Source organism: Corythoichthys intestinalis, chromosome 13 (genome assembly GCF_030265065.1).
Source record: "Corythoichthys intestinalis isolate RoL2023-P3 chromosome 13, ASM3026506v1, whole genome shotgun sequence".
NCBI classification, from domain to species: domain Eukaryota; kingdom Metazoa; phylum Chordata; class Actinopteri; order Syngnathiformes; family Syngnathidae; genus Corythoichthys; species Corythoichthys intestinalis.
The window spans coordinates 596,244-617,529 of record NC_080407.1 but is presented as its reverse complement, the minus strand read 5'-3'; the positions used below and the strand labels follow the sequence as shown (position 1 = coordinate 617,529).

The 21,286-nt window shown below is 48.2% G+C and overlaps 3 protein-coding genes across 6 annotated transcripts; 2 read left to right on the top strand and 1 right to left on the bottom strand.

The window, feature by feature from the left end:
* Nucleotides 1–25: 25 nt before the first annotated feature.
* nup107 (nucleoporin 107) lies at nucleotides 26–5,217 on the bottom strand. Of its 2 annotated transcripts, none has more exons than XM_057854638.1 (27): nucleotides 5,062–5,217; nucleotides 4,528–4,607; nucleotides 4,353–4,448; nucleotides 4,197–4,291; nucleotides 3,985–4,120; nucleotides 3,821–3,924; nucleotides 3,643–3,758; nucleotides 3,519–3,567; nucleotides 3,372–3,428; nucleotides 3,189–3,277; nucleotides 3,027–3,102; nucleotides 2,842–2,955; nucleotides 2,676–2,766; nucleotides 2,514–2,593; nucleotides 2,391–2,450; nucleotides 2,181–2,326; nucleotides 2,066–2,114; nucleotides 1,930–1,999; nucleotides 1,754–1,869; nucleotides 1,440–1,629; nucleotides 1,260–1,366; nucleotides 1,097–1,199; nucleotides 861–1,021; nucleotides 675–800; nucleotides 498–611; nucleotides 271–438; nucleotides 26–204 (listed from the first exon to the last, which is right to left on the bottom strand). In XM_057854638.1, exons 1-27 carry the CDS (start codon nucleotides 5,067–5,069, stop codon nucleotides 97–99), a joined length of 2,709 nt encoding a protein of 902 aa, XP_057710621.1. In that variant the 5' UTR covers nucleotides 5,070–5,217; the 3' UTR covers nucleotides 26–96. The 2 variants fall into 2 exon arrangements, with proteins under 2 accessions (XP_057710621.1, XP_057710620.1); XM_057854637.1 differs by having other exon boundaries at nucleotides 3,357–3,428; nucleotides 5,062–5,216.
* Nucleotides 5,218–5,585: 368 nt separating this feature from the next.
* On the top strand, nucleotides 5,586–8,256 carry slc35e3 (solute carrier family 35 member E3). Its single transcript, XM_057854766.1, has 8 exons — nucleotides 5,586–5,822; nucleotides 5,896–5,955; nucleotides 6,155–6,637; nucleotides 6,722–6,832; nucleotides 6,959–7,117; nucleotides 7,195–7,277; nucleotides 7,426–7,510; nucleotides 7,582–8,256. The coding sequence occupies exons 3-8, from the start codon at nucleotides 6,233–6,235 to the stop codon at nucleotides 7,681–7,683; spliced, it is 945 nt and encodes a 314-aa protein (XP_057710749.1). The 5' UTR covers nucleotides 5,586–5,822; nucleotides 5,896–5,955; nucleotides 6,155–6,232; the 3' UTR covers nucleotides 7,684–8,256.
* Nucleotides 8,257–8,549: 293 nt separating this feature from the next.
* On the top strand, nucleotides 8,550–21,185 carry upf2 (UPF2 regulator of nonsense mediated mRNA decay). 3 transcript variants are annotated; one of them, XM_057854565.1, is made up of 22 exons: nucleotides 8,550–8,659; nucleotides 9,161–9,187; nucleotides 9,279–9,626; nucleotides 9,722–10,501; nucleotides 10,598–10,758; nucleotides 10,823–11,014; nucleotides 11,087–11,236; nucleotides 11,311–11,414; nucleotides 11,483–11,568; nucleotides 11,692–11,800; nucleotides 11,880–11,993; nucleotides 12,069–12,185; nucleotides 12,735–13,124; nucleotides 13,189–13,464; nucleotides 13,524–13,707; nucleotides 16,193–16,341; nucleotides 16,413–16,517; nucleotides 16,597–16,695; nucleotides 16,769–16,942; nucleotides 19,914–20,055; nucleotides 20,133–20,253; nucleotides 20,319–21,185. In XM_057854565.1, exons 3-22 carry the CDS (start codon nucleotides 9,280–9,282, stop codon nucleotides 20,326–20,328), a joined length of 3,810 nt encoding a protein of 1,269 aa, XP_057710548.1. In that variant the 5' UTR covers nucleotides 8,550–8,659; nucleotides 9,161–9,187; nucleotide 9,279; the 3' UTR covers nucleotides 20,329–21,185. The 3 variants fall into 3 exon arrangements, with proteins under 3 accessions (XP_057710548.1, XP_057710550.1, XP_057710549.1); XM_057854566.1 differs by lacking the exon at nucleotides 8,550–8,659 and adding an exon at nucleotides 8,691–9,081; XM_057854567.1 differs by lacking the exon at nucleotides 20,319–21,185 and having other exon boundaries at nucleotides 20,133–20,257.
* The last annotated feature ends 101 nt before the right edge of the window (nucleotides 21,186–21,286 follow it).

The following is a 21,286-nucleotide window of genomic DNA, read 5'->3' as shown; positions in this document are numbered from 1 at the left end:
TCTCTTCACACAAGCAAGCGACCAATTGATGCCGGAAAAGGGATTTATTTAGGAAAAAAATGAACACCAATACACACATAGATATACAGTAATCTTTTACGGCTGCAACTCGTAGCCGAGCGGGTCGAGTCCCTCGTCCAACAGCGAGAGCGACGACTCCCTCAACTTGAGGAGGAAGCGTCTCAGCTCCTCTTTGGAAAACACCTGAATAAACGCAAAGCTCGCATCAGCTTTGAGTATGGCGCTTAACACCGGCGGGGCTAAGTTTACCTGGTAGAGCTTATAATGGTCGGACGAGATGATGTCGGCGAGCCGCAGAGCCTCGCGGTGTCTGGCGGAGCTCTGCAGCACGCTGAGCAGCAGGAAACTGAGGCGGGGCAGACACAGCGAGCGCAGCGCCGACATTTGGTGGACGCGCTCGGCATCTTGCTCCGAATCCTGACGGACCAATGAACCGGCGTTAAGTATCCGGAAATCTGTCAGGGACGTTCGCTCACCTGTGTGTTGTCCACCATCCAGCCCCCGTCCACAAACAGCAGCACGTTGTAAATTCTTTCCTTCACGTCTTCGGTCAGGGCGTCCAGGCGGCTCGACCAGGCGGACAGCGCGGCCTAATGTCAAAAGCGCTTTTTAAGAATTGCACATCGGCGATGTCCTCCTTCTGTCGCGCGTACCTGGTATTCCTTTTCTTTCATCTCATTGGCCACTCGCTCTGTAAATTTGACTTCTGGCAAAGGTGTCGGCTTTTGGGGAGCCGCGCGACTGTGACCGAACCACTCGGAGAAGGCTTCGTGGGCTTCCTGGAAGAACATTTGATCTTGAGTAAGGAAGCAGAGTAAAATGGGCGACTTGCGGCAGACCAGGTAGGCTCTGATGCACAGGTGCTCTCTGATGGCGTTCTCGTCCTCGGCGGGCAAAGGCGAGGACTGGCCCAGACCGGACCACTGGCAGTAGATTTCTCTCATGGAATCCTCGGGAACTTTAGAGAAGACCGCTTTGGCCGCGTGGTGTTTCTCCAGAGCTGACAAATGCGTGTTTTATCAATGCCGGTGGGTGTTTTTTTTTTTTTTTGGTCAAAAGCGTGTTTCGTTTCTACCCAGAAATCTCCTCATGATGGCGTTGGACTGCTTCAGGGCTTCGGCTCGATGGGCCGGGTCAAACAAAAGCCAGTCGATGACGTCGATCTTATCTTGGTCTTCCTGTCGGAGCGAAACACCAGTCGGGTACAGTTTTAGGTGCTTTTCAAGTTGAAAACAAACCTTTGTGGTTCCCGTCTCCAGATTCTGCCTGTGGTGCGTGAAGTCTCCGTCATCTCTTTCTCTCACCATCTCCACCACCAGTTTGGTCACGGCAGCCACGTCCAAACCTACGCGGGGCAAACGGTGAAGAAAAAAACAACATAATTTGCCCGTCGACCAAATCCGACGCTACGCTCTCACCGGCCTCCGTGGCGAGCCGCAAGCAGCGGGGACGGAGCTCCGGCTGATCCAGCGTCTCCAGGAAAGCGGCGTAGCGAGCGGTGGCCAGGTAGGTCGGCAGCTGGCTGACGTAGTTCGCCACCAGATCGGTGTGCCGGTCCCGGACGAGCAGGCTCACGTAGGCCTTCAGCACATCCACGCAGACGTCCTCCTTCCGGACAAACGACGAGACCGGTCGCCATCGGTGACTGACGGGAGAGGCCGGCGGCGAACGAACATCTCCCGGTACAGATGGATGGATGGGAGTGAGCCAGCGAGCTAACCCCTCTATTTACCTTCAGGGCCAAACCCATGGAGCGGAAAAACAGCAGCAGGTGACTCATGAAACGCAGCAGGTGCGACGGGAGCGCCTCGGAGGCCGTCACCCAATTGGAAAACTCGTCCAGAAGACCTAAGAGAAACTTAGGCGAGCTCCTCTAAAGGTTCACGGGCGAGGCCGAGGAACTCTTACCGTCCAGGTCTCCCAGGATGATAAACTTCTGAATGACGTGATAGTGCTCTCGCGTCTCCTCCAACACCCTCTACCAACGCACGCAAAGGTCATGTGGTAAGATCTCCACAGCAACCTATGGCTTCTTTCATTTCACCTTTGACTCTGACGCTTGGAGCTCCTCAAACACTTTTTCCGTAGTCCAGCTGAATGAGTAGACGAGCGACACGTTCAGGCAACGTACCGACCGAGCGCACGGCTGTGTTTCGTACTTGGCTTCCAGGTATTCCCGCGGCAGCTTCTCCACTTCCTGGTGGGCCATCCCCAACGACATCAGGTGCTTCTCCACCAGCGTGTCCACCATGACTTTGAAGTGAGCCCAGACGCAGTCCTCCCACGATTCACACACGGCTAACACCTAACACGCGACGCGCTCTTAGGACGCTCGCGTCAGCTAGATCTCGGCGACGACTCGATCTTACGGGTTTCAGATTTCCACTCAGGCTGGCGTAGATGCCGCGCTCGTATCTGTTGAGCTGCTCCTAAAACAAAAACCGGATTTCAGCCCGCTTTGGGGTCGTTCAAGGCAATTTGATGCGGTTTACCTCCGCGGCCATCCTCCAACTGCAGGCCTTCCAGATGCCTCTTTGAGGATTTCCTTCAACCGGCCGCAACTCTGCGCTTTCTGCGGAGAGGAGACAAACATCTCCAAAATGAGCTCGAGGAAACGGAAGGAGGCCAGTCACTGGCAAGAGGCGAAAGAGGACCCGGGTTGATGTTGGGATCGTGGTAGAGCTTCCAGCCTTCCAGCGTGGCAGCTCGCCAGGCCTGACCGCATCGCGTGCACAGCCTCTGAGCCTAAACGAGCGCCGGAGAAAGGCTTTTTAAAAGCAAATTTTTCTTTGCAACGGCCCAGCCTCCCCCCGCGACTACCTCCTCAGTCATCCCGGCTCGGATGAGCGCGAACACAGTCTTGAGCAAACGCACGTCGTCTTCCCGGTCCAGGTCGGCGAGGGGTCGCCGCTGGCGGAAGGGCGCGTCCGGGTCCTGACGAGGCATTTGCCAACATTCCCAACGGCGCCGGTCGGCGAGAGTGCCGTCACGGTAAGGGGCCTTACCAGTTCAGTCACCAGCGGGAACGCCGAGACGTTGCCGGTCTGGCTTCGCACCTTCAACTCGTGCAGGGTGTTCTCCCTAAAACACAAATAAAATGTACTTAAATTGTGCGAAAGGCGTTGAATAAAGTGTCGCATATCTTTTCCAGAGAATTTGGAACTCACCAGCAAACATTTTTGGCGTAATACTCAATGTTATCGGAAAAGTCTGCCATCTGCTCCTTGGCGATGTTCTCCAGCCAATCCACCACCAGCTGGACGTGAAAAGCGACTGGTCGTCAGCGAGCCAAAGCACGACAACCGCAATGCGGCTCCTAGTACTTTGCTCGCTACCTGACTTTGACGTACGAGCGCATCGCGTTGGAATAGCTGCTCCACCACCATTTTTTCACTTTCATTGGGGCTCTGGGTAAGCGGTGAAAAGTTAGAAGGTCACCATTGGCGACCGATGAGTTCAATTCCCACATAAATATGATGATGTGTTTCATCGCTCACAGTCATGTCAAGCATCATGTCATCTTCCATTGCCAACTGCACTCGATCCCTGCAAAAAAGACGACCAGAGATAAGTGGCGTGGCTGGTCGGGTCCAATCGGGCGCAGTCAAAGAGACCGTCCACCTGTAGAGGGACGAGATCAGTCTCCAGGTGTGGCACTCCTGCTTCAGGAGCCAGCGCACTCCCACCGTCTTGCTGTTCTGACCCGCTCGCATGACCACCGACTGCAGCACTTCCACCTGAGACGCCAGAACACAGGCACGCGACTGGCGTCTAGCGCCCAGAGGCAGAGTTTAGCTACCTTATCCTGGCAGAGGGCTTGGTAATCATCCAGCAGGTCGAAGACCGCAGAAGAGGAGTGCTTCAAAAAGGACGCTAGGAACTCTGCGAAAAGACTGGTGGCGGCTGCAGCGACACAAAGCAAAATATGAGACGGAAACTGGAGTCCAGTCTGTTGGGACTCACCGGCTTCTCCGGGGTCATCCTCCTTTAGCAAGGCCGAACCGAGAGGGGCGATGTCCTCCGTGAAGAAGCTGGTGTTCTCCAGACCCGTCACGGGGGACGCGTACAGGCTATTAGTCCAGTCGCTGTCGTCCAAATTCTACACGCGACAAGGTCGTTTGTCACATTTTGCTTATTAACGCAAAGAGCTGCTGACGTGCGTTTTATTTTCTCACCAGACCGCCGCTCGTGTTTTTGGGCGTGTGTACGAAGCGAGGGGTTTGGCCAGCGGAAGCCAAAATGGCGGAAATATCCGGAACCCTGGGAGTTACTGGAGAAAAGACCGCCGGTTTCCATTTCCGCCGACAAGTTTGCCACTTTTCACATCTTACCGGCTTGTCTCAAGAGCGATCCGGCCGTGTTCCTCAACGCGGAACGCGCTGGCGTTACCGGAGATATGGCGGGACTGCCGTTGCCGGGTGAAGGAACTGAGGTGAAGCGCTCAGGAAAACCACATTTGAGACAGAATTACATGACCAAAAGAGAACACGCACTTTTCCAGGATACATGCCACCTTCTTCATTCGACGCGCGGCAACTGTCACCAGGTCATCTCGGACCACCGGGGACGGCATTTCATCTTTTCCCCTAAAAAAAAGTGACAAACATTTTCACATTCGAACACACAAAAAAAAAAGCAATCATGTACAAGTTGTCCGCATCATCCTTTATTTGTTTATTGTTCCAATTAAAGTATTCAAATTTTCATAAACTGCTTGCATGACAATCTATACTGGTAACGTTTTTTATTACTCTACTTTAATTCTCTCGAGTTGAATCTCTCTGAACTGTGACAGACTGAAACAGATTAAAAATGAACTATTCCTGTATACACAATCATAGCCGGTTAGCATCTCCCATTATTGTGAACGGGGAGAGCGTTAGCATCATTAGCCCCCAGTAAGGCTTAGCACATGACTTGACAAAATTACACAGGCCAACAGATTCATTCGAAGCTTGACGAATGACGCAGTGATGAGCTCTAAGCACAGCTGACAATGTTAAAATCATAAAAACTTTCTGGAAAATATAAAGTTATTACCAGTCCATTTTAGCAATGTGTTACTTCCCGCTCCTCGAGGTTCAACAGCTTCTTCTTCGTGGAAAAATAAAAGTAGTTTATATAGCTCGATCGAAAGCCAGACACGACTGTGTTATTACGTGGAAAACTTGAATAAAAATAATCGACTTTTCGTTTTTATCCAATAAAATTGCGCTGCGCTTCTAAAAAAAACTAATAAACAAATTCTGATGGATGGTTGTGTAGTTTTAAACGCATTTTGTTTTATCTGAGGATGTTTGAGAGTCGTGTGTCATCTAGCGTCTTGAAACGGTGAAGAAACAAAGTGCAGTTCTGACCAATGACAAAAAAAGTGAAGGAAAAAAACAGCCTTAAAAAAAAAACACACACACACATTAAAGTATGACCACAGTAGTTTTCCCAATTACATTAATGTTGTAATATTATAATGCACGGATTAAAATACCCCCTGTTAAGAGGACAAAACAGTTGGATACATTTTTGAGGGTGGAAACATATTTTTGATTTCATACAATTATTCAATGTTGAAAGAAAATATATATAGTACTGTACTACGTATGTTTTGTCTTGGCAACAGATTTGATGATTAAATCAGCTTCACACTCCACACCAGTAGGTGACGGTAATGAATCTGAACATGTTTTATCAAACGAGAGAGTGGAAAAGTCAGGAAATAGCACACAAAGCAGTCTTTTTAATGAAAATTTGGTGTTGTCACTTCAGCGAGCTACGCCGCGTCTAAAGTTCGAAGCAATAAAGTGGTGAGTGTTCAGCTTCGATTGCAACGGAAAGAGACGTTTCACTTTCCTCACATTTGGTCCTACCGACAATCAGATCCGCGGAGAAGCTGTCGGAGGACCATGACAGCTCTCATTCACAAGATGAAGACCTCAGGTAAGCGAGAGAGGGGGAAAAAAAAAAACTTTTCTGGCTGCGTGGCAGAATTCCATTTCTATTCGAGGCAACTCTGATAAACTTTTGAGACCACTTCATAAATGCATTTTCTTTCAAGAATAGGGGTTTCAAATATAATTCAGTATTCGAAGTCATGTTACAGCCAGATTGTTTTTAGCGTTGAGTAATCGTGTTTCAGGACCATTGACGGCGTCGGACGTCCAAAGCATTTGAACTGGGAAGGCTCAGGCTCCGGACTGTCACGACTGGCCGCGTCATGGCTGCCGAGAAGCCGCTCCACATCCCCGGCAACCGTCGTATCGCGGCCGGCCTGTTGGCCAACCTGCTGTCGTCCATCTGCATCGTGTTCCTCAACAAGTGGATCTACGTGCGTTACGGCTTCCCCAACATGACCCTGACCCTGGTCCACTTCGCCGTCACTTGGCTGGGGCTGTACGTGTGCCAGAAGATGGACGTTTTCTCGCCCAAACGGCTGCCGCTGCGCCGCATCGCCTGGTTGGCGCTCAGCTTTTGCGGCTTCGTGGCTTTCACAAACCTGTCGCTGCAGAACAACTCCATCGGCACGTACCAGCTGGCCAAAGCCATGACCACGCCGGTCATCATCCTCATCCAGACGGCTTTCTACAAGAAGACCTTCTCTACTAAGATTCAACTAACCCTGGTCGGATCTCTTGTCCTGATCTGACAATTATGACGATGCTACTCGTGTTTGTTGATTTTTTATTATTTTTTTTTAATTGTGCAGGTGCCAATCACGTTAGGCGTGATACTGAATTCGTACTATGACGTGCGTTTCAATGTGCCGGGGACGCTTTTCGCTACCTTGGGTGTTCTGGTGACCTCGCTCTACCAAGTGGTGAGCCAGCAAATTTCTTTTGACCTCCTATGGAAAGTGGAGGTTATGTATTCGCTCTGTACGTTAACGGTCAAGATAAATGGGGCCAATAAAGGGATTATTCTTTGGATTTGGTGTGTCTTTTAGTGGGTCGGTGCGAAACAACACGAGCTCCAAGTCAACTCCATGCAGCTCCTGTACTACCAGGCTCCTCTGTCATCAGGCTTCCTGCTCGTCATTATCCCGTTCTTCGAGCCGCTCGCGGGTGACGGAGGAATATTTGGACCCTGGTCTATTCCCGCTCTGGTGGGTCGCTCTTTGCGCCTAACTTGCAAGTGTCCATTTTTAAATAATGAATGTTGTATGCATCTTCTTTTCTCCAGTTGACTGTTTTTTTTTCCGGCGCGGTGGCGTTCCTGGTCAACCTGTCCATCTACTGGATCATCGGAAACACGTCGGCTGTTACGTATCCTTAAGTTAGGGCGGGCCAAACTACTGCCCGTTTTAACGACACAAATTTGAATCCGTTTTGGACGTCCGCGGTAGTCGAAGAGTGAAATGTACGGCGAGAAATGTGAGACCTTCCCATTTTGCCTTGACTGTCCATTTTCCAGCTACAACATGTTTGGCCACTTCAAATTTTGCCTAACACTGGTGGGAGGGTACGTTCTCTTTCAGGACCCGCTGACACTCAACCAGGTAAGACTTGCGTGGGAATACGTTGGTGGCTTCCAAACGATTGACTTCGGCTGTGTGACGCACGCCCTCAGGCTTTGGGGATTCTTTGCACCCTGGCGGGAATCTTGTCATACACGCACATCAAGCTGGCCGAAATCGAGGAGGGAAAGAGTCGGCTGGCTCAGAGACCTTAATTTCACCGAGCTCTCGCTTGCAGGTGGCGAATCCGATCAGGGACTTTTTTGTATTCCAATCTTTATTTTATTAGTAATATTTTTTGCAAGTAAAATCTAGGCGTCTGTGTGTTGTATCTCCTATGGTGCTTTGCTCTAGAACAGCGGTCTCAAACCGACTCCACAAAGGGCCGCAGTGGGTCCTGGTTTTTGTTCCAACAGATCCAGCACAAACAGTTCAACCAATGAGGTTTCTACTAACATAAGCAGCACCTGATTGCAATCAACTGATTACACTTGTAAGAAACCAGATTGGTGAAAAGGTATTTGTCTCGTTTGGTTGGAATGAAATCCAGTACCCCCTGCGGCCCTTTGAGGACCGGTTTGAGACCACTGCTCTAGAAGAAGGAAATGAAGTTGTTGTCATGAAGAGCCCACAATACCGGACTGATCAAGTTGTAAAAGTGTTGAAAATGAGTTATTTTCCGAAACTCAAGAAATCAGTTGCGAATGAGTGATTTGTACATGAAATACCTAGTCAATATGTCACATTTGTCCTTGTTATCATGTAATCATTAAAATTTCTCAAGGCGGGGTGTGGTCTCATTTTATTGTGCGTAATCTTTCTGTATTGACGTGTCACAAAGTTGTGAAATATTTTTCAAGTATTCGTTTCAACCAGTGATCTGAACTAAAAGGGCATTGCTTCATTTTGTCTTGCGGAATGTTTAGTCAACTGTGACAACTTAGATTATTAAAATGTGAAATTTACCATGTTAGAAAGTGAAATTTGAAATCAACTTTTCCACTAAATTAGGTGAAATACCCACACTCTAACTTAATACTGTCCCCCCGCGGCGTGAAAGCAGTACGCTTTTTAAAAATGTTTTAGTATTTTTAGTCAGGCGGAATTGTTAGCGCCACGTACGGGTCCTTCCTCATGGCACACGGAAATCGAACGTCTTTTGACTGATGTTTATTTTTCTTCGACGAGCAGGTAAACGTGTCATTGGCTACATATTTCACTCGAATCCGAGACACATTGTCCCACGATATGAAGTCAATTGAAATGAATTAGGCGGTTGTTCATGAACGCACTCACTAACGCGGACTTGAACGTTGTTAAAAGGGTTTGTTTACATCTCTTTGCGAGGCGACCAGATAGTGGCCTAGCTGAAAGTTAGCAATACTGACTTTGTTTCACAGTTAAAATGCCGCGCGATAACAAGGTCTGTGAAATTGTTGACACTTCACCGTTTTATTAAGCACCCCGTCGTGCGGAAACCTCGCTGTGTTTTTCGTTTGAGAGGAAACGGTGGAAATTACGACGCTAAGCTAGCCGGCTAACAGCGAATCGTGACATTGTTTTATTTGCGACCACATTATATGACGTTACATAGTTTCCCCATTCTAACACCGGTACGCAGCACTTTGTCGAAGCCCTGGAAAAAAAAAAAAAATTTAAATAATCTTCCTTTGTGTTTTTTTTTTTTTTTAGAGGAGAGAACGTACAATGATGATGGAGGTACGTTTTTGTGTGCAGTATTATTTCGTGGGTGATCTGTGATTTGAATTCGGAACATACGAACGATCACTTTGTTTTCCTATGTCTTCAGCATGCCTGCTGAACGCAAGCGCTCGGTAAACATGGACGAGAAAGACGCTTGCAAAGACAAAGAGAAGGACAGAGATGCCGAGAGGAAAGCGGGGGCCAAAACCAAAGAGGAGGCCAAGATGAGCGGCAAGAAGGACTCCGGCAAAGAAGACAAGCGGAAGCGACAGGAGGAGGAGAAGAAGAAGAAAGAGGAGAAGGAGCGAAAGAAGAAAGAAGAGGAGAAACAGAAAGCGGAGGAAGAGCAGAAGCAGAAGGAGGAGGAGGCAAAGAGACAGCAGGAGGAGCAAGAGAAGAAACTCCAAGAGGAGGAGGCCAAAAGACAACGCGAGGAGGCGGCCGCCATCCTCAAGTACGTGACGTCGTTTTATTTCGGACCGGCAGAAAGCGGCCGTTTTTACGGCGATAAATTGCTCGATGCGAAATGTGACCGATACGATGTTGTAGGGAGCGGGAAGAAGGACACCAGCTGCATCAGGAGGCCTGGGAGCGTCACCAATGCCGGAAGGAACTGCGCGTCAGGAACCAGAACGCCCACGAGGCCCGGCCCGAAGAGGCCTTCTTCAGCCGGCTGGACTCCAGCCTCAAGAAGAACACGGCCTTCGTCAAGAAGTTGCGTACGCTGACCGAGCAGCAGCGGGACTCGCTCTCCAACGACTTCGCCTCGCTCAACCTCAGCAAGTACATCGGCGAGGCGGTCGGCTCGGTGGTGGAGGCCAAGTTGAAGATCTCGGACGTGGGCTGCGCCGTGCACCTCTGCTCGCTCTTCCACCAGAGGTACGCCGAGTTTGCGCCACTGCTCCTTCAGGGCTGGAAGAAGCACTTTGAGGCGCGCAAGGAGGACAAAGTGCCCAACGTCAGCAAGCTGCGCACCGACCTGCGCTTCCTGGCCGAGCTCACCATCGTGGGCTTCTTCACCGACAAGGAGGGCCTGTCGCTCATCTACGAGCAGCTGAAGAACATCATCGGCGCCGACCGCGACACGCACACGCACGTGTCTGTGGTCATCAGCTTCTGCAAGCACTGCGGGGACGACATCGCCGGCCTGCTGCCGCGAAAGGTCAAGACGGCCGCCGAAAAGTACGGGCTGAACTTTCCTCCTAGCGAGATCATCAACGCGGAGAAGCAGCAACCCTTCCAGAATCTTCTGCGAGAGTACTTTACGTCTCTGGCCAAGCACCTGAAGAAGGACCACAGGGAGCTGCAGAACATTGAACGGCAGAACAGGTGACAAATCGGGGATCAAATTGGATAGGAGTTTTTTTTTTTTTTTTAATGACGTTTGCAAGCTAATTGTCTCGCCTCACCTGGCGTGTTCTTTAGGCGCATCTTACATTCCAAAGGCGAACTGAGCGAGGACCGCCACAAGCAGTACGAGGAGTTTGCCACGTCCTATCAGAAGCTGCTGGCCAACACGCAGTCGTTGGCCGACCTCCTGGATGAAAACATGCCGGAGTTACCTCAGGACAAGACCGTGCAGGAAGGTGCGTGGCCGTTTCCTTTCTCCTCGACCGCACTAGTGTCAGGAGCGTGGCGTTTTCTCCTCAGAACACGGCCCCGGCATCGATATATTTACCCCCGGCAAGCCCGGAGAGTACGACCTGGAGGGAGGGATCTGGGAGGACGAAGACGCTCGCAACTTCTACGAGAACTTGGTGGACCTTAAGGCCTTCGTGCCGGCCATCCTCTTCAAGGACAACGAGAAAGGCGGCCAGGGCAAAGACAAGGACGAAGCCAAAGGTCTTTCGGTTTAAAAAGTCTAGCAAAATTCCAGGAAGCGACCAAATAACGACCGCGTCCCCTCTTCTGCAGATGGCCGAGAGGCCAAGGAGGCCGCCGGTGCCGCGGAAGAACTGGAGCTAGAGCTGGAAGCGCTGGACATCGCCGACGAGCCTCTGGAACTGGAGGCTGCCGACGAGGCCGAGAGTGAAGAACTGACCAAAAAGATGATAGATGAGCAGGGTAGAGCGCAGTAAAAGATGGCGTAAAAAATATTCCTCGTCTCAAAATATGATTTTTTTTTTTTTCATTTTTAGAGCAAGAGGACGAAGAGGCCAGCACGGGCTCCCACCTGAAGCTGATAGTGGACGCCTTCATCCAGCAGCTCCCCAACTGCGTCAACCGAGACCTCATAGACAAGGTGAGCGCCGGCGAGTCGGTACAAGCAAAACGCCGCCAACGGTACGTGTGCTGCGTGGACTCTCGCAGGCCGCCATGGACTTCTGCATGAACATGAACACCAAATCCAACAGGAGGAAGCTGGTGCGAGCTCTCTTCACGGTGCCCCGGCAGAGGTGATTTTGGACACGTGGAGTCAATCGTTAATGCGCCAACCGATGCCTTTCTTTTCCAAGTCCAAGCTTCCTACACGAACCAATAGGAGGTGCCGTGTCGTGACTCGAGTCGTTTGTTTGCAGATTAGATCTGCTGCCTTTTTACTCCCGCCTCGTGGCCACCCTTCATCCTTGCATGTCAGACGTGGCCGAGGACCTCTGCTCCATGCTTAAGGGAGACTTCCGATTTCACGTAGGGACCCGACGCTTCAAACGAGAAGTACGGCAGACCTTTCCTAAATCCCGATTTGGTTTCTGTGTCGGCGCTCCAGATTCGCAAGAAGGACCAGATAAACATTGAGACCAAAAATAAAACGGTCAGGTTTATCGGGGAACTGGCCAAGTTTAAGATGTTCTCCAAGACGGACACGCTTCACTGTCTCAAGGTGCGAGACTTGTTTGTACGGCGGCCCGGGAATCGATCGATCGTTCAATTCGTTCCTTTGTGTTTCGGCCGCCAGATGCTGCTGTCCGATTTCACGCACCACCACGTGGAGATGGCTTGCACCCTGCTGGAGACCTGCGGCCGCTTTCTCTTCAGGTCGCCCGACTCGCACCTGCGCACCAGTGTCCTGCTGGTCAGTCAGACGGCTCTTTGGACGTTCTTTTGCTTTTGGTTTCACGCAATAAAAATGAAAGGTGCACGATAATTATCGGTCCGATCATACGAATTATGACGTCATCCCAATAAATCCGATAACATAATATATTATCGGCCCTATGAATAATATTTTTGGCACAGTGTCTGATTGGGATTTGTGCGTTTGTTTCCACTCCTGGTTTTCCAGTATGCAAAGTTTTGTTACTGTCTTCGTTTTGTTCATTATAATAACGTTCATGTCATCATGAAAATTCTGGTTCGGTCAAAGGCAAATCTAAGCTGAATCAACCACTAGTATTTTTGACCTAAAGGTGTTCAAAAACTCAGGTGAATATATATTGAAAAATTCTATATATACAGTACCGTGCAAAAGTTTTAGGCAGGACACCTGCCTAAAACTTTCTCACGGTACTGTATATCATCGGTTATCGTATCGGTATCGGCCTTGAGGAGCAGGAAGTTATCGATATCGGTTTCAAAAAATGGATATTGTGCACCCCTAATAAAAATACGTGGCCACCCCCAGGAGCAAATGATGCGTAAAAAGCAAGCCCAGCACTTGGATGCGCGCTACGTGACCATGGTGGAGAACGCCTACTACTACTGCAACCCCCCGCCCATTGGAAAGACGGTGAAGAAGAAGAGGCCGCCGCTGCAGGAGTACATTCGCAAGCTGCTCTACAAGGACCTGTCCAAGGTCACCATCGAGAAGGTGCTCAGGCAGATGCGCAAGCTGCCTTGGCAGGACCCCGAGGTCAAGAGCTACCTCATCTGCTGCATGGTCAACATCTGGAACGTCAAGTACAACAGCATCCACTGCGTGGCCAACCTGCTGGCCGGCCTGGTGGCCTACCAGGAGGACGTGGGCATCCACGTGGTAGACGGGGTCCTGGAGGACATCCGCCTGGGCATGGAGGTACGCGCAAATTGGGGGGAAAAAGGCCACGGGAAAATTGATCGGCCCCGTCCTCCCGTCCCAGGTCAACCAGCCCAAGTTCAACCAGCGGCGCATAAGCAGCGCCAAGTTCCTGGGCGAGCTGTACAACTACCGCATGGTGGAGTCGGCCGTCATCTTCCGCATGCTCTTCTCCTTCATCTCCTTCGGCGTCAACCAGGACGGCAGCCCCAGCTCGTTGGACCCCCCCGAGCACCTCTTCCGCATCCGGCTGGTGTGCACGTTGCTCGACACCTGCGGACAGTACTTCGACCGAGGCTCCAGCAAGAAGAAGCTCGATTGTTTCCTCATCTACTTCCGGGTAAGGCCGCCTTCGGCGTCCCTCGCGGACAAACCGGCTTGATTTTCTTGCGCTTTCAGCGCTACATCTGGTGGAAAAAAAGCGTGGACGCTTGGACCAAGGAGCACCCCTTTCCCATCGACATCGACTACATGATCAGCGACACTCTGGAGCTGCTCCGGCCCAAAATGAGGATCGGAACCTCCCTGGAGGAGGCGAGCAGGCAGGTGCTGGACCTGGAGAGGGAGGTGCTCGTCAAACTAGGTAAGGCAAAAAAGTGCCCCCGACAAAGTTTCATCAATTAAGATGATCAGTTTTTCATGAAGACGCCAGTAGTGCCTTGCATTATCTCTTTAGGTTTTTTTGAATTACGAGCCGTTTAAGTACCGTAAGTTAAACGGAAGGCGTCGCTTTACATTAAGGCCGCAACAACGAATCGATTCATAAATTAGTTGCCAACAAATTTGATCATCCATTTCTGCTGGCTGCTATGAACCGTCCTGTTTGGGTCTGTCTTTGTGAAGTTGCGCGCGCAAAGCCAAATGAGCGCAGTTGTTCTCAAACTTGCTAAAGGTACTGAACCCCACGAATTTTACATGTGCGTTCACCAAACCCTTTGGACTTTAATAATGAAGCTTTTTTTTTCTTTTTCTTCAAATTAAAAACCAATATAGTAGCTAAGCTAGGAAGCACATTCCTGTTGAAATGTATTCAAATTTCAAATTCAATACAAATAAATTTGGTGTTTTGCAGTTAATTTTCACATTGGAAAATGAAATTTCATGTCTTTTATTTTTTTAGTTTTAACCTGTTCTGTTCTGTTCAGTTCAGCTACTTAACACGAATCTTAGGAATCTGAGTGTCCCAATGGTCTGAACAGCTTTAATGTATCACATGGGAGTTTTATATACTCCAATTGTGGTTGTTCATCATGTCTACAGTACATTCTCATTTTATTGTCGCATCCTTGCATCATATGCTATTTTCAAGTTTGTAAAAATTTTTTTTTTTACTATCTGCGCAGTGTACGCTGCCTGTAGGTTTGTTATATGTACTCACGCCAAGTGTGAGTCAACCTTCCACTGACCAAACCACTTTCTCCTCCCAATAGAGAGGGTTAGGAGTTGAAAGAAATGGTAAATTGGAGGCAACCCAGACCAAAACCTGTTCTAAAACGACAATTGGCCTTCAGTCAGAGTATGTGTGTCTTAACCCCTGGGGTTCAATCAAGAACCACTAGATTAGAGCAAGAAAGAGAGAGTTCACTGCTTGTCTGCTACACTCATGTTGGGTTGCTGGACCAATAACTTTACAAAGTGTCACGAGTTAAATTGTTAGATCCAGCGTGCCTCTGTAAGAGGTGAGTAAATGAAGCCAATTGTATTGTTTGTATTCTTGGTTGATGAGCAAGGAGCGCTAAGCTAGTTGGCGATTATGCCAATCAGTTCGTATTATGTTTTGGAGAAGCATATTCGCACTTGAGTTATTGTTAGAGAGTCAACTTGTCATATAAGAAACCGCACACAAAAACCCATTCATATGACAGCTTAGCAACACACGCGTCCATGCAAACTGTAAATTGTCGTACAGTACGAGAGCGAGTGCTTTGAAGTTGGATTTGGATTGTATTTATGCACAACTGTTTGATGAAGAAAATGAATTCATTAGAGTCGATGTTATTCGATTTTGTTGTTTAGTTTGTTTCAAGAAAATAAATGAGTCATTGACACAATTTTTATCAGCGCTTTGCCCACAAGATAAAAAATGTCAATCAGCAGCACTTTTTTAAATTTGAATAAGTCTGAGATGGGTTTATTTGTGTCCTGAGAAATTCTTTTTATGTCCTATACTTTGTTTTATGTACTTAAACAGTCAAGTCGTAGATTACAGTTAAGTCAGGAAGTTTTAATATTATTTTTGAAGGAAATAGACAGTTGTGAAATTTAAAAAAGGTGACGTTTATCCGATGAATCGTTGATCGTCAGATTCATCGATCGTAAAACTAATCGTTTGTTGCAGCCCTAGTATTGTAGGAGCGTGTCAAATCCTGCCTCGCTGGTTGAGTTACTCTTGATCTTTGGCCCCAACGACATTCCTGAAGTCATATTATGTATGTTGAAAGGTGTAGTTCATATAAATTAAGTCATTACAGGCAACAATAGAGAGCGCGTGGCTTTTAATGACGTCTATTGGAAGTGACTGCTCATGGCCCACCAATCGGCCTGTTGAGGTATCATTAGAAGAATCCGGAGAAAAGAGGAAATGCCTGAGAATGTTTGTGTCGCATCTCTCAGCAGCCCGGTAGAAGGGCAGCTTTGTTTGCCGGTTTCGAGGTGTGGACTGAGAAAAATGTCAACCGCCTTCTGAGAGCGGGATGCGTTTCAAAACGCACACAAAACTTCAGTCAGGTAGTCCGGGTGGGTGCTTCATATTTCTGTGTCACTACCCCAAAAATGTTGGGTTATTAGGCATGGTGAGAAGCTGCCATTCACGTGCACTGTAAGTGTTTTCATATTGCATTTGCAAAAAGAAAAAAAAAAAAAACAAGTGAGTGATGGAGGTCTCATAGTGAACACTGGTGTTATTGTGTGGACCGGATCAGACATTCCTTGGATGACCGGTTTTATTCAGAACTGGCACTGCGAGGGGTGGAATGAGGAATTTCCCTGGGACGCTAATATTTTGCAAATAGAAGTTTCCGTGGAAAAGAATGGCTTTTTGAAAGTTTCTGCGCTAACCCACTCAACAGGTCTAGCAATGGAGAAAGACGGTCGCTCTAGCGCCATGAGCGAAGGCGAAGGCCCGGACGAGGAGGATGACGACGAAGACGAGGAAGGCGGCGCCGAGACGGAGGAGCAGTCGGGCAACGAGAGCGAAATGAACGAACCGGAGGAAGACGTGAGTTGGCCGTCGCCACCCTTCCTTTCCGTCATCTATTCAGCTAGTTCGTCCCCCCCCTCCTCCTGCAGGAAGCGTCTGAGAATGAGGAAGACGAGAGGGATGATGAGGAAGAAGAAAACACCGACTACCTGACAGACTCCAACAAGGAAAATGAGACGGATGAGGAGAACAATGTGAGCGCTATCAATCAAACATCTGACTAAAAACAAATGGTATCGTTGAATCCTACGGGTTTCGGCCGTATCTTGGTAGGAGGTGACGATTCGCGGCGGCGGGCTGAAGCACGTGGCGTGCGCCGAGGACGAGGACTTCATCCAAGCGTTGGACAAGATGATGCTGGAGAACCTGCAGGTGCGCCCGACCTCCGAGCTCCTTCCGCCCACGGGCGTCCTTCCCTTTCAAAATGGCAAATGCCGGCCCGCAGCAACGTAGCGGCGAGTCGGTGAAGGTGCACCAGCTGGACGTGGCCATCCCTCTGCAGCTCAAGAGCCAGCTGAGGAAGGGAGGCGCCAGCCAACACTGCGTGGGCGAGGGCGACGCCGACGTCTCCGACACCATGCAGTTTGTCATGCTTACGCGCAAGGGCAATAAGCAGCAGGTAACTCAAAATCTTCTCAACCCTATACCTCACAACACGATTTACCTCATTGTTATTGTTCTGTATTTTGCATACAAGTGTAGCCTCTTCTGTCCAGTCACGTTCAGTTTTTTTACCTGTTGGTCTTTTTATTTTTTTAACGACCATAACGCATGACTGACACCAGAGATTTGACGATCACTTTTTTTTGTTGACTCTCTCTGTCCATCCCGGAACCAAATTTGTCCACTTACTAATACTAATGTTAATGTAGTCGAGTAACAAACACCGAAAGGCTCGTTCCAAAATCATACACACACAGCAATAATATTGACTCTAGAGGGGCATGTGTGTTTGTGCGGTTTGCGGGCCGAGGCTGAGGGCGTGTCTTGCTTTCGAACGTCAGACCCAAAAAAATTCCTGGAAAAGTACACACAGGCAACATTGCTGTACAACACACAAGATTCTTTATGTTCTCTACCCCTCTGTACATGTTAGCTTTTAACCCTTTATATGGCAGGTGACTATTTTTGGCAATCGAATAAACTTAATCCCACCAAAAATGTGAGGTCTCAAAGATAGTCGCATTCAGACAGATGTCCAATCATGTGGTTCTGCTGTGAATTTAAAGGATTTTTTTCGCTAGTACACGTCCGCTTCATTTGGCGTTCATTCGCTGCCAGCCCCCCCAATCCGAATGGATCGGATGTCCGGCGCCACTGATGACAGCCAATGAGTGCCCTGTGAAGGGTGACCTGGGATATTACTTTAGACCAGAAATGTCCAAAGTCCGGTCCGGGGACCAAATGCGGCCCGTGGTCAAGTTTCAGCCGGCCCGCAGCCTCTGTCATTAAATTACAGCGTACCCGCGGGTTATTAAAAGTATTAAAAAAGTATTGAATTTAGTTTCCCATTATTAAAGGTATTAAATTAGCTGTCGCAAGTCTGGAATTTTTTCACCGTGGTTTTAATTTTCAAGAACATCTCGGTGCAACCTAAATTATATCCGTGACGAAGTTTTTTTTTTTTTTTTTTTAATCCATAACGAAGGTGACGCGTAGAATTTTTACGATGCACTGCACCTCTTGTGTGCGCGCCGTTAGCATCATTAGCATCAACATCACAAGAGCAGGCAATCGCACAGTACTGTGTGCTAATGCAAGGAACTGCTCAGATGCCTTAGTTGTTATGTCCGACGAAAGCCTCAACGAGACAACCAAGTCCAAACAGTTGGACCAGCATGTGAGGTATTGGATCGGCGACCAAGTCGCATCCAGATACTTTGGGTCGCAGTTTATGGGTCATGCGAAGGCAGTGGACCTGCTTAACATTTCAAAGTAAGTTGCCAATTTCTCCAATTAAAATGTGTTAGATGCAATAATGTATTTCTGCACGGTTTGCCTTTCGAATGAATGTGAATTTCGCAGTTTTAACTCAAGAGTTAGCCATGTTCAATGGGGTATTGGCAGGTGCACTAGCCTTAGCATGGATAAACCGGAGTCGTAGATTCACCATCACTCCCAGATACACAACACGGTTGACACTGTCTATTATTGGAACGAGTGCGGGGTAACGTTGATCTGAATAACATGGCATGGTGATAGGCAAATTACAATGTAGGTGATAGTAGAACACCTCCTGGTATATTTAAATGTTTTTCTTGATTAAATAAGAGTATGGATTTTCTCTATCTGATTAAAAGAAATGCCTTCAATAGCTAACAAAGGATTAACATGTGTTTTGTATACTTCTTGTCATGTGATTAGAAAAAAACGATTACCAAGGGAAATGGTCATGTGTAGCTTTTTTATTTTGTGGTAATTAATGGTAAACTACTGCCATTTAGTGGCTGTTTTTTAAACTTTCACTGCCTATTGCAAGCACTTTACAGTTAAGGTGGCCAACTTGACAATCACCTACCTACCACATTGACTACCGGTAGGTCCTCTTAAAAGGGAAACCTGTTGTATTGCAAATGTAATTTCTGAAGTTGCTTTACAATAATAGTGTAAAATCCATTTTATCCTGGGGAGAAAAAAAAATTCCGAAAGACCTTATATTTAAATGTGTTTTAATTGTATCTTCAATAAATGTGCATTCTTTTGTCAAACACACTTAGTAATTGAGGTTAAATTTAATGTTCAGTGCTTTTTTTTTTTTAATATGATTCAATATTATCTAAATAATGGGTGCGAGAAAAGTATTCATTTTCAGTTGAAATGGCATTAAAAAAGGTTTTAAAAGTCTAGAATTTAGATTTATCAATCCTGGGGGGAGCCTGAATTAATAACGTCTGGCCCGCACACACACTTAATAAATTGGTCAGCAGTACTGCTACCAGCATATGAAGTAGCTTACACACTAAATGCTGCTCCTCATTTATCCACTAAAAGGCAGCAGCACTCTAAGCAACATTACCCCGTGTGACCCTTTACTCCCAATTTTCTAAAATGGCGACAACCAACAACAAAAAAAAGAAAGTTGACTGCGATAGCCGACGCTTCAAGGATAGGTGGAAATTGGACTATTTCTTCACTAAAATAGACAAAAACTGTGTCTGCCTCATTTGCAAAGAGACAGTCACTGTTTTTAAAGAGTTCATTGTGAGGCCATATTACCAATGAAGACACGCTGACATGTATGACAAGATTACAGGGAAGATAGGTAGCGAGAAATGGAAGCAACTTGAAGCTAATTTAATTTCACAGCAGCAGTATTTCGCAAGAGCCCGAGAGTTGAAACAAATGCTAGTTGCGAAATTGTTGAAATGATTCATTTAAAAATGAAATAATAAAGCAAATGTGACACACAGAATGGCTTGCTAAAATTTGCTTAAGTATATTGTTCTACGTAAAGGACTTCAGCCAAGGTCGGCCCCCAAATTTGGCCCCCTTTGCAAAAAGTATGGACACCCCTGCTTTAGACTGTGTGTGCTATTTGCGCGGATCCCGCCTGACGTGTACAAATGATGGCTTTTGTGTTTGCCGCACAGTACAAGATCCTGAACGTGCCGCTGTCGTCCCACCTGGCCGCCAATCACTTCAACCAACAGCAGGCCGAGCAAGAGGAACGCATGAGGATGAAGAAGCTCACCCTGGACATCAACGAGCGCCAGGAGCAGGAAGACTATCAAGGTAGGATGTTGCCGGCCGGCCGGCCGGCCGCCCGTCCAAACCGCCGTCAATTGTTTTGGGTTTTTTGCGTGTCGCAGAGATGCTGCAGTCCCTGGCCCAGCGTCCGGCACAGGCCAACACCAACCGCGAGCGCCGGCCCCGCTACCAGCACCCCAAAGGCGCCCCCAACGCCGACCTGATCTTCAAGACCGGAGGAAGGTGAGCTGCTCAAAAACCGGTCCGAACGCCGTCGCCCGCTCTTACCCGGCCGAATGTCGTTTCAGGAGACGCTGATGAGTCCTCAGCTTGGCGAGCAACAGAGCAAAGGAACGAGTGAGAAGAGGGAGAAGATCGGAGGGAAACCTGTCCAGCAGGTGAGGGGAGGGGCACGGCACCTCCGAAGGCACCCACCGATGCCGGGAACAGAGCCGACCCCTGACCTCAACAACCCCCCCGACCGAGGGGGCCCGAGGAGGACGGAAAGACAGACCAACGCGGCGGCCGGGGAGGGGTGGGTTCGGGGTTTTTCTTTTTGTCTGTTGCCTGAGATGACAAACAAAAGCAAACTAAAAGTTGAGGCCGGCTGACGTCGACGAGAGTAAATGCCTCGTCGAGCGGAGATAAAGTCGGACGTGAGAGCGGATTAATTGGGGTGTTTTTTTGTTATTTTCTTCAAATTTTGAAGTGAACTCGGGAACACGCGATGAGCGCGGGGCGCCAAGCTAACGGCGATGTCGTCAAAATGTACAAAAGTTGAGACTAATTCAAGACCTGGGGTGAAATTTCAGAATCGACGTCAAATGAATCATAATGGTCAACTTTCAGTTGAAGTTCATTTTCAGTGTCCGACTGTGAAAGAGAGCGTGTAGACATCCTTGTAAAATTCAAATTGCATTTAAAGTTCATCTTGAAATGTTATCACAAATCTCCAACTTCTTCCCTGTAGCGTTCAGACGAGAATTGTGCCATCGCTGCAATAAAGTAAATATCTGCTTGTAATAGTCAACGCAATCTAGGGAGCGTGTAACTTTTCACTTCCAGTAACACCATCCTTGCATGACATCGAGCCGTGATGTCAATGTGTTGTTTTTAAGCTGAATTGCCAGAGCTTCTCACTGATTTCCAAAATACACCGCGTGTGTCTTGTTCAAGCATCAGACTCTCATTTCATTTGTGCTGCAAGTAAAAAATGTTTATTTTTTTTCCAATAGGGCGGGTCTGTCCACCCGTCCAAAGTAATTACAAGGCGGCA

Bases quoted from the DNA above. Each gene is read 5' to 3' on its own strand.
- slc35e3 (XM_057854766.1), top strand. From the start codon at position 6,233: ATGGCTGCCGAGAAGCCGCTCCACATCCCCGGCAACCGTCGTATCGCG. The intron at 6,833-6,958 runs GTGAGCCAGCAA...TGTGTCTTTTAG, and splicing joins TGACCTCGCTCTACCAAGTG to TGGGTCGGTGCGAAACAACA. The intron at 7,278-7,425 runs GTATCCTTAAGT...TCCATTTTCCAG, and splicing joins GGAAACACGTCGGCTGTTAC to CTACAACATGTTTGGCCACT.
- upf2 (XM_057854565.1), top strand. From the start codon at position 9,280: ATGCCTGCTGAACGCAAGCGCTCGGTAAACATGGACGAGAAAGACGCT. The intron at 16,518-16,596 runs GTGAGCGCTATC...GTATCTTGGTAG, and splicing joins AGACGGATGAGGAGAACAAT to GAGGTGACGATTCGCGGCGG. The intron at 16,696-16,768 runs GTGCGCCCGACC...GCCGGCCCGCAG, and splicing joins TGATGCTGGAGAACCTGCAG to CAACGTAGCGGCGAGTCGGT.
- nup107 (XM_057854637.1), bottom strand. The intron at 2,956-3,026 runs GTAAGGCCCCTT...ATGCCTCGTCAG, and splicing joins TCCCGCTGGTGACTGAACTG to GACCCGGACGCGCCCTTCCG. The intron at 801-860 runs GTCTGCCGCAAG...ATGTTCTTCCAG, and splicing joins TGTGCATCAGAGCCTACCTG to GAAGCCCACGAAGCCTTCTC.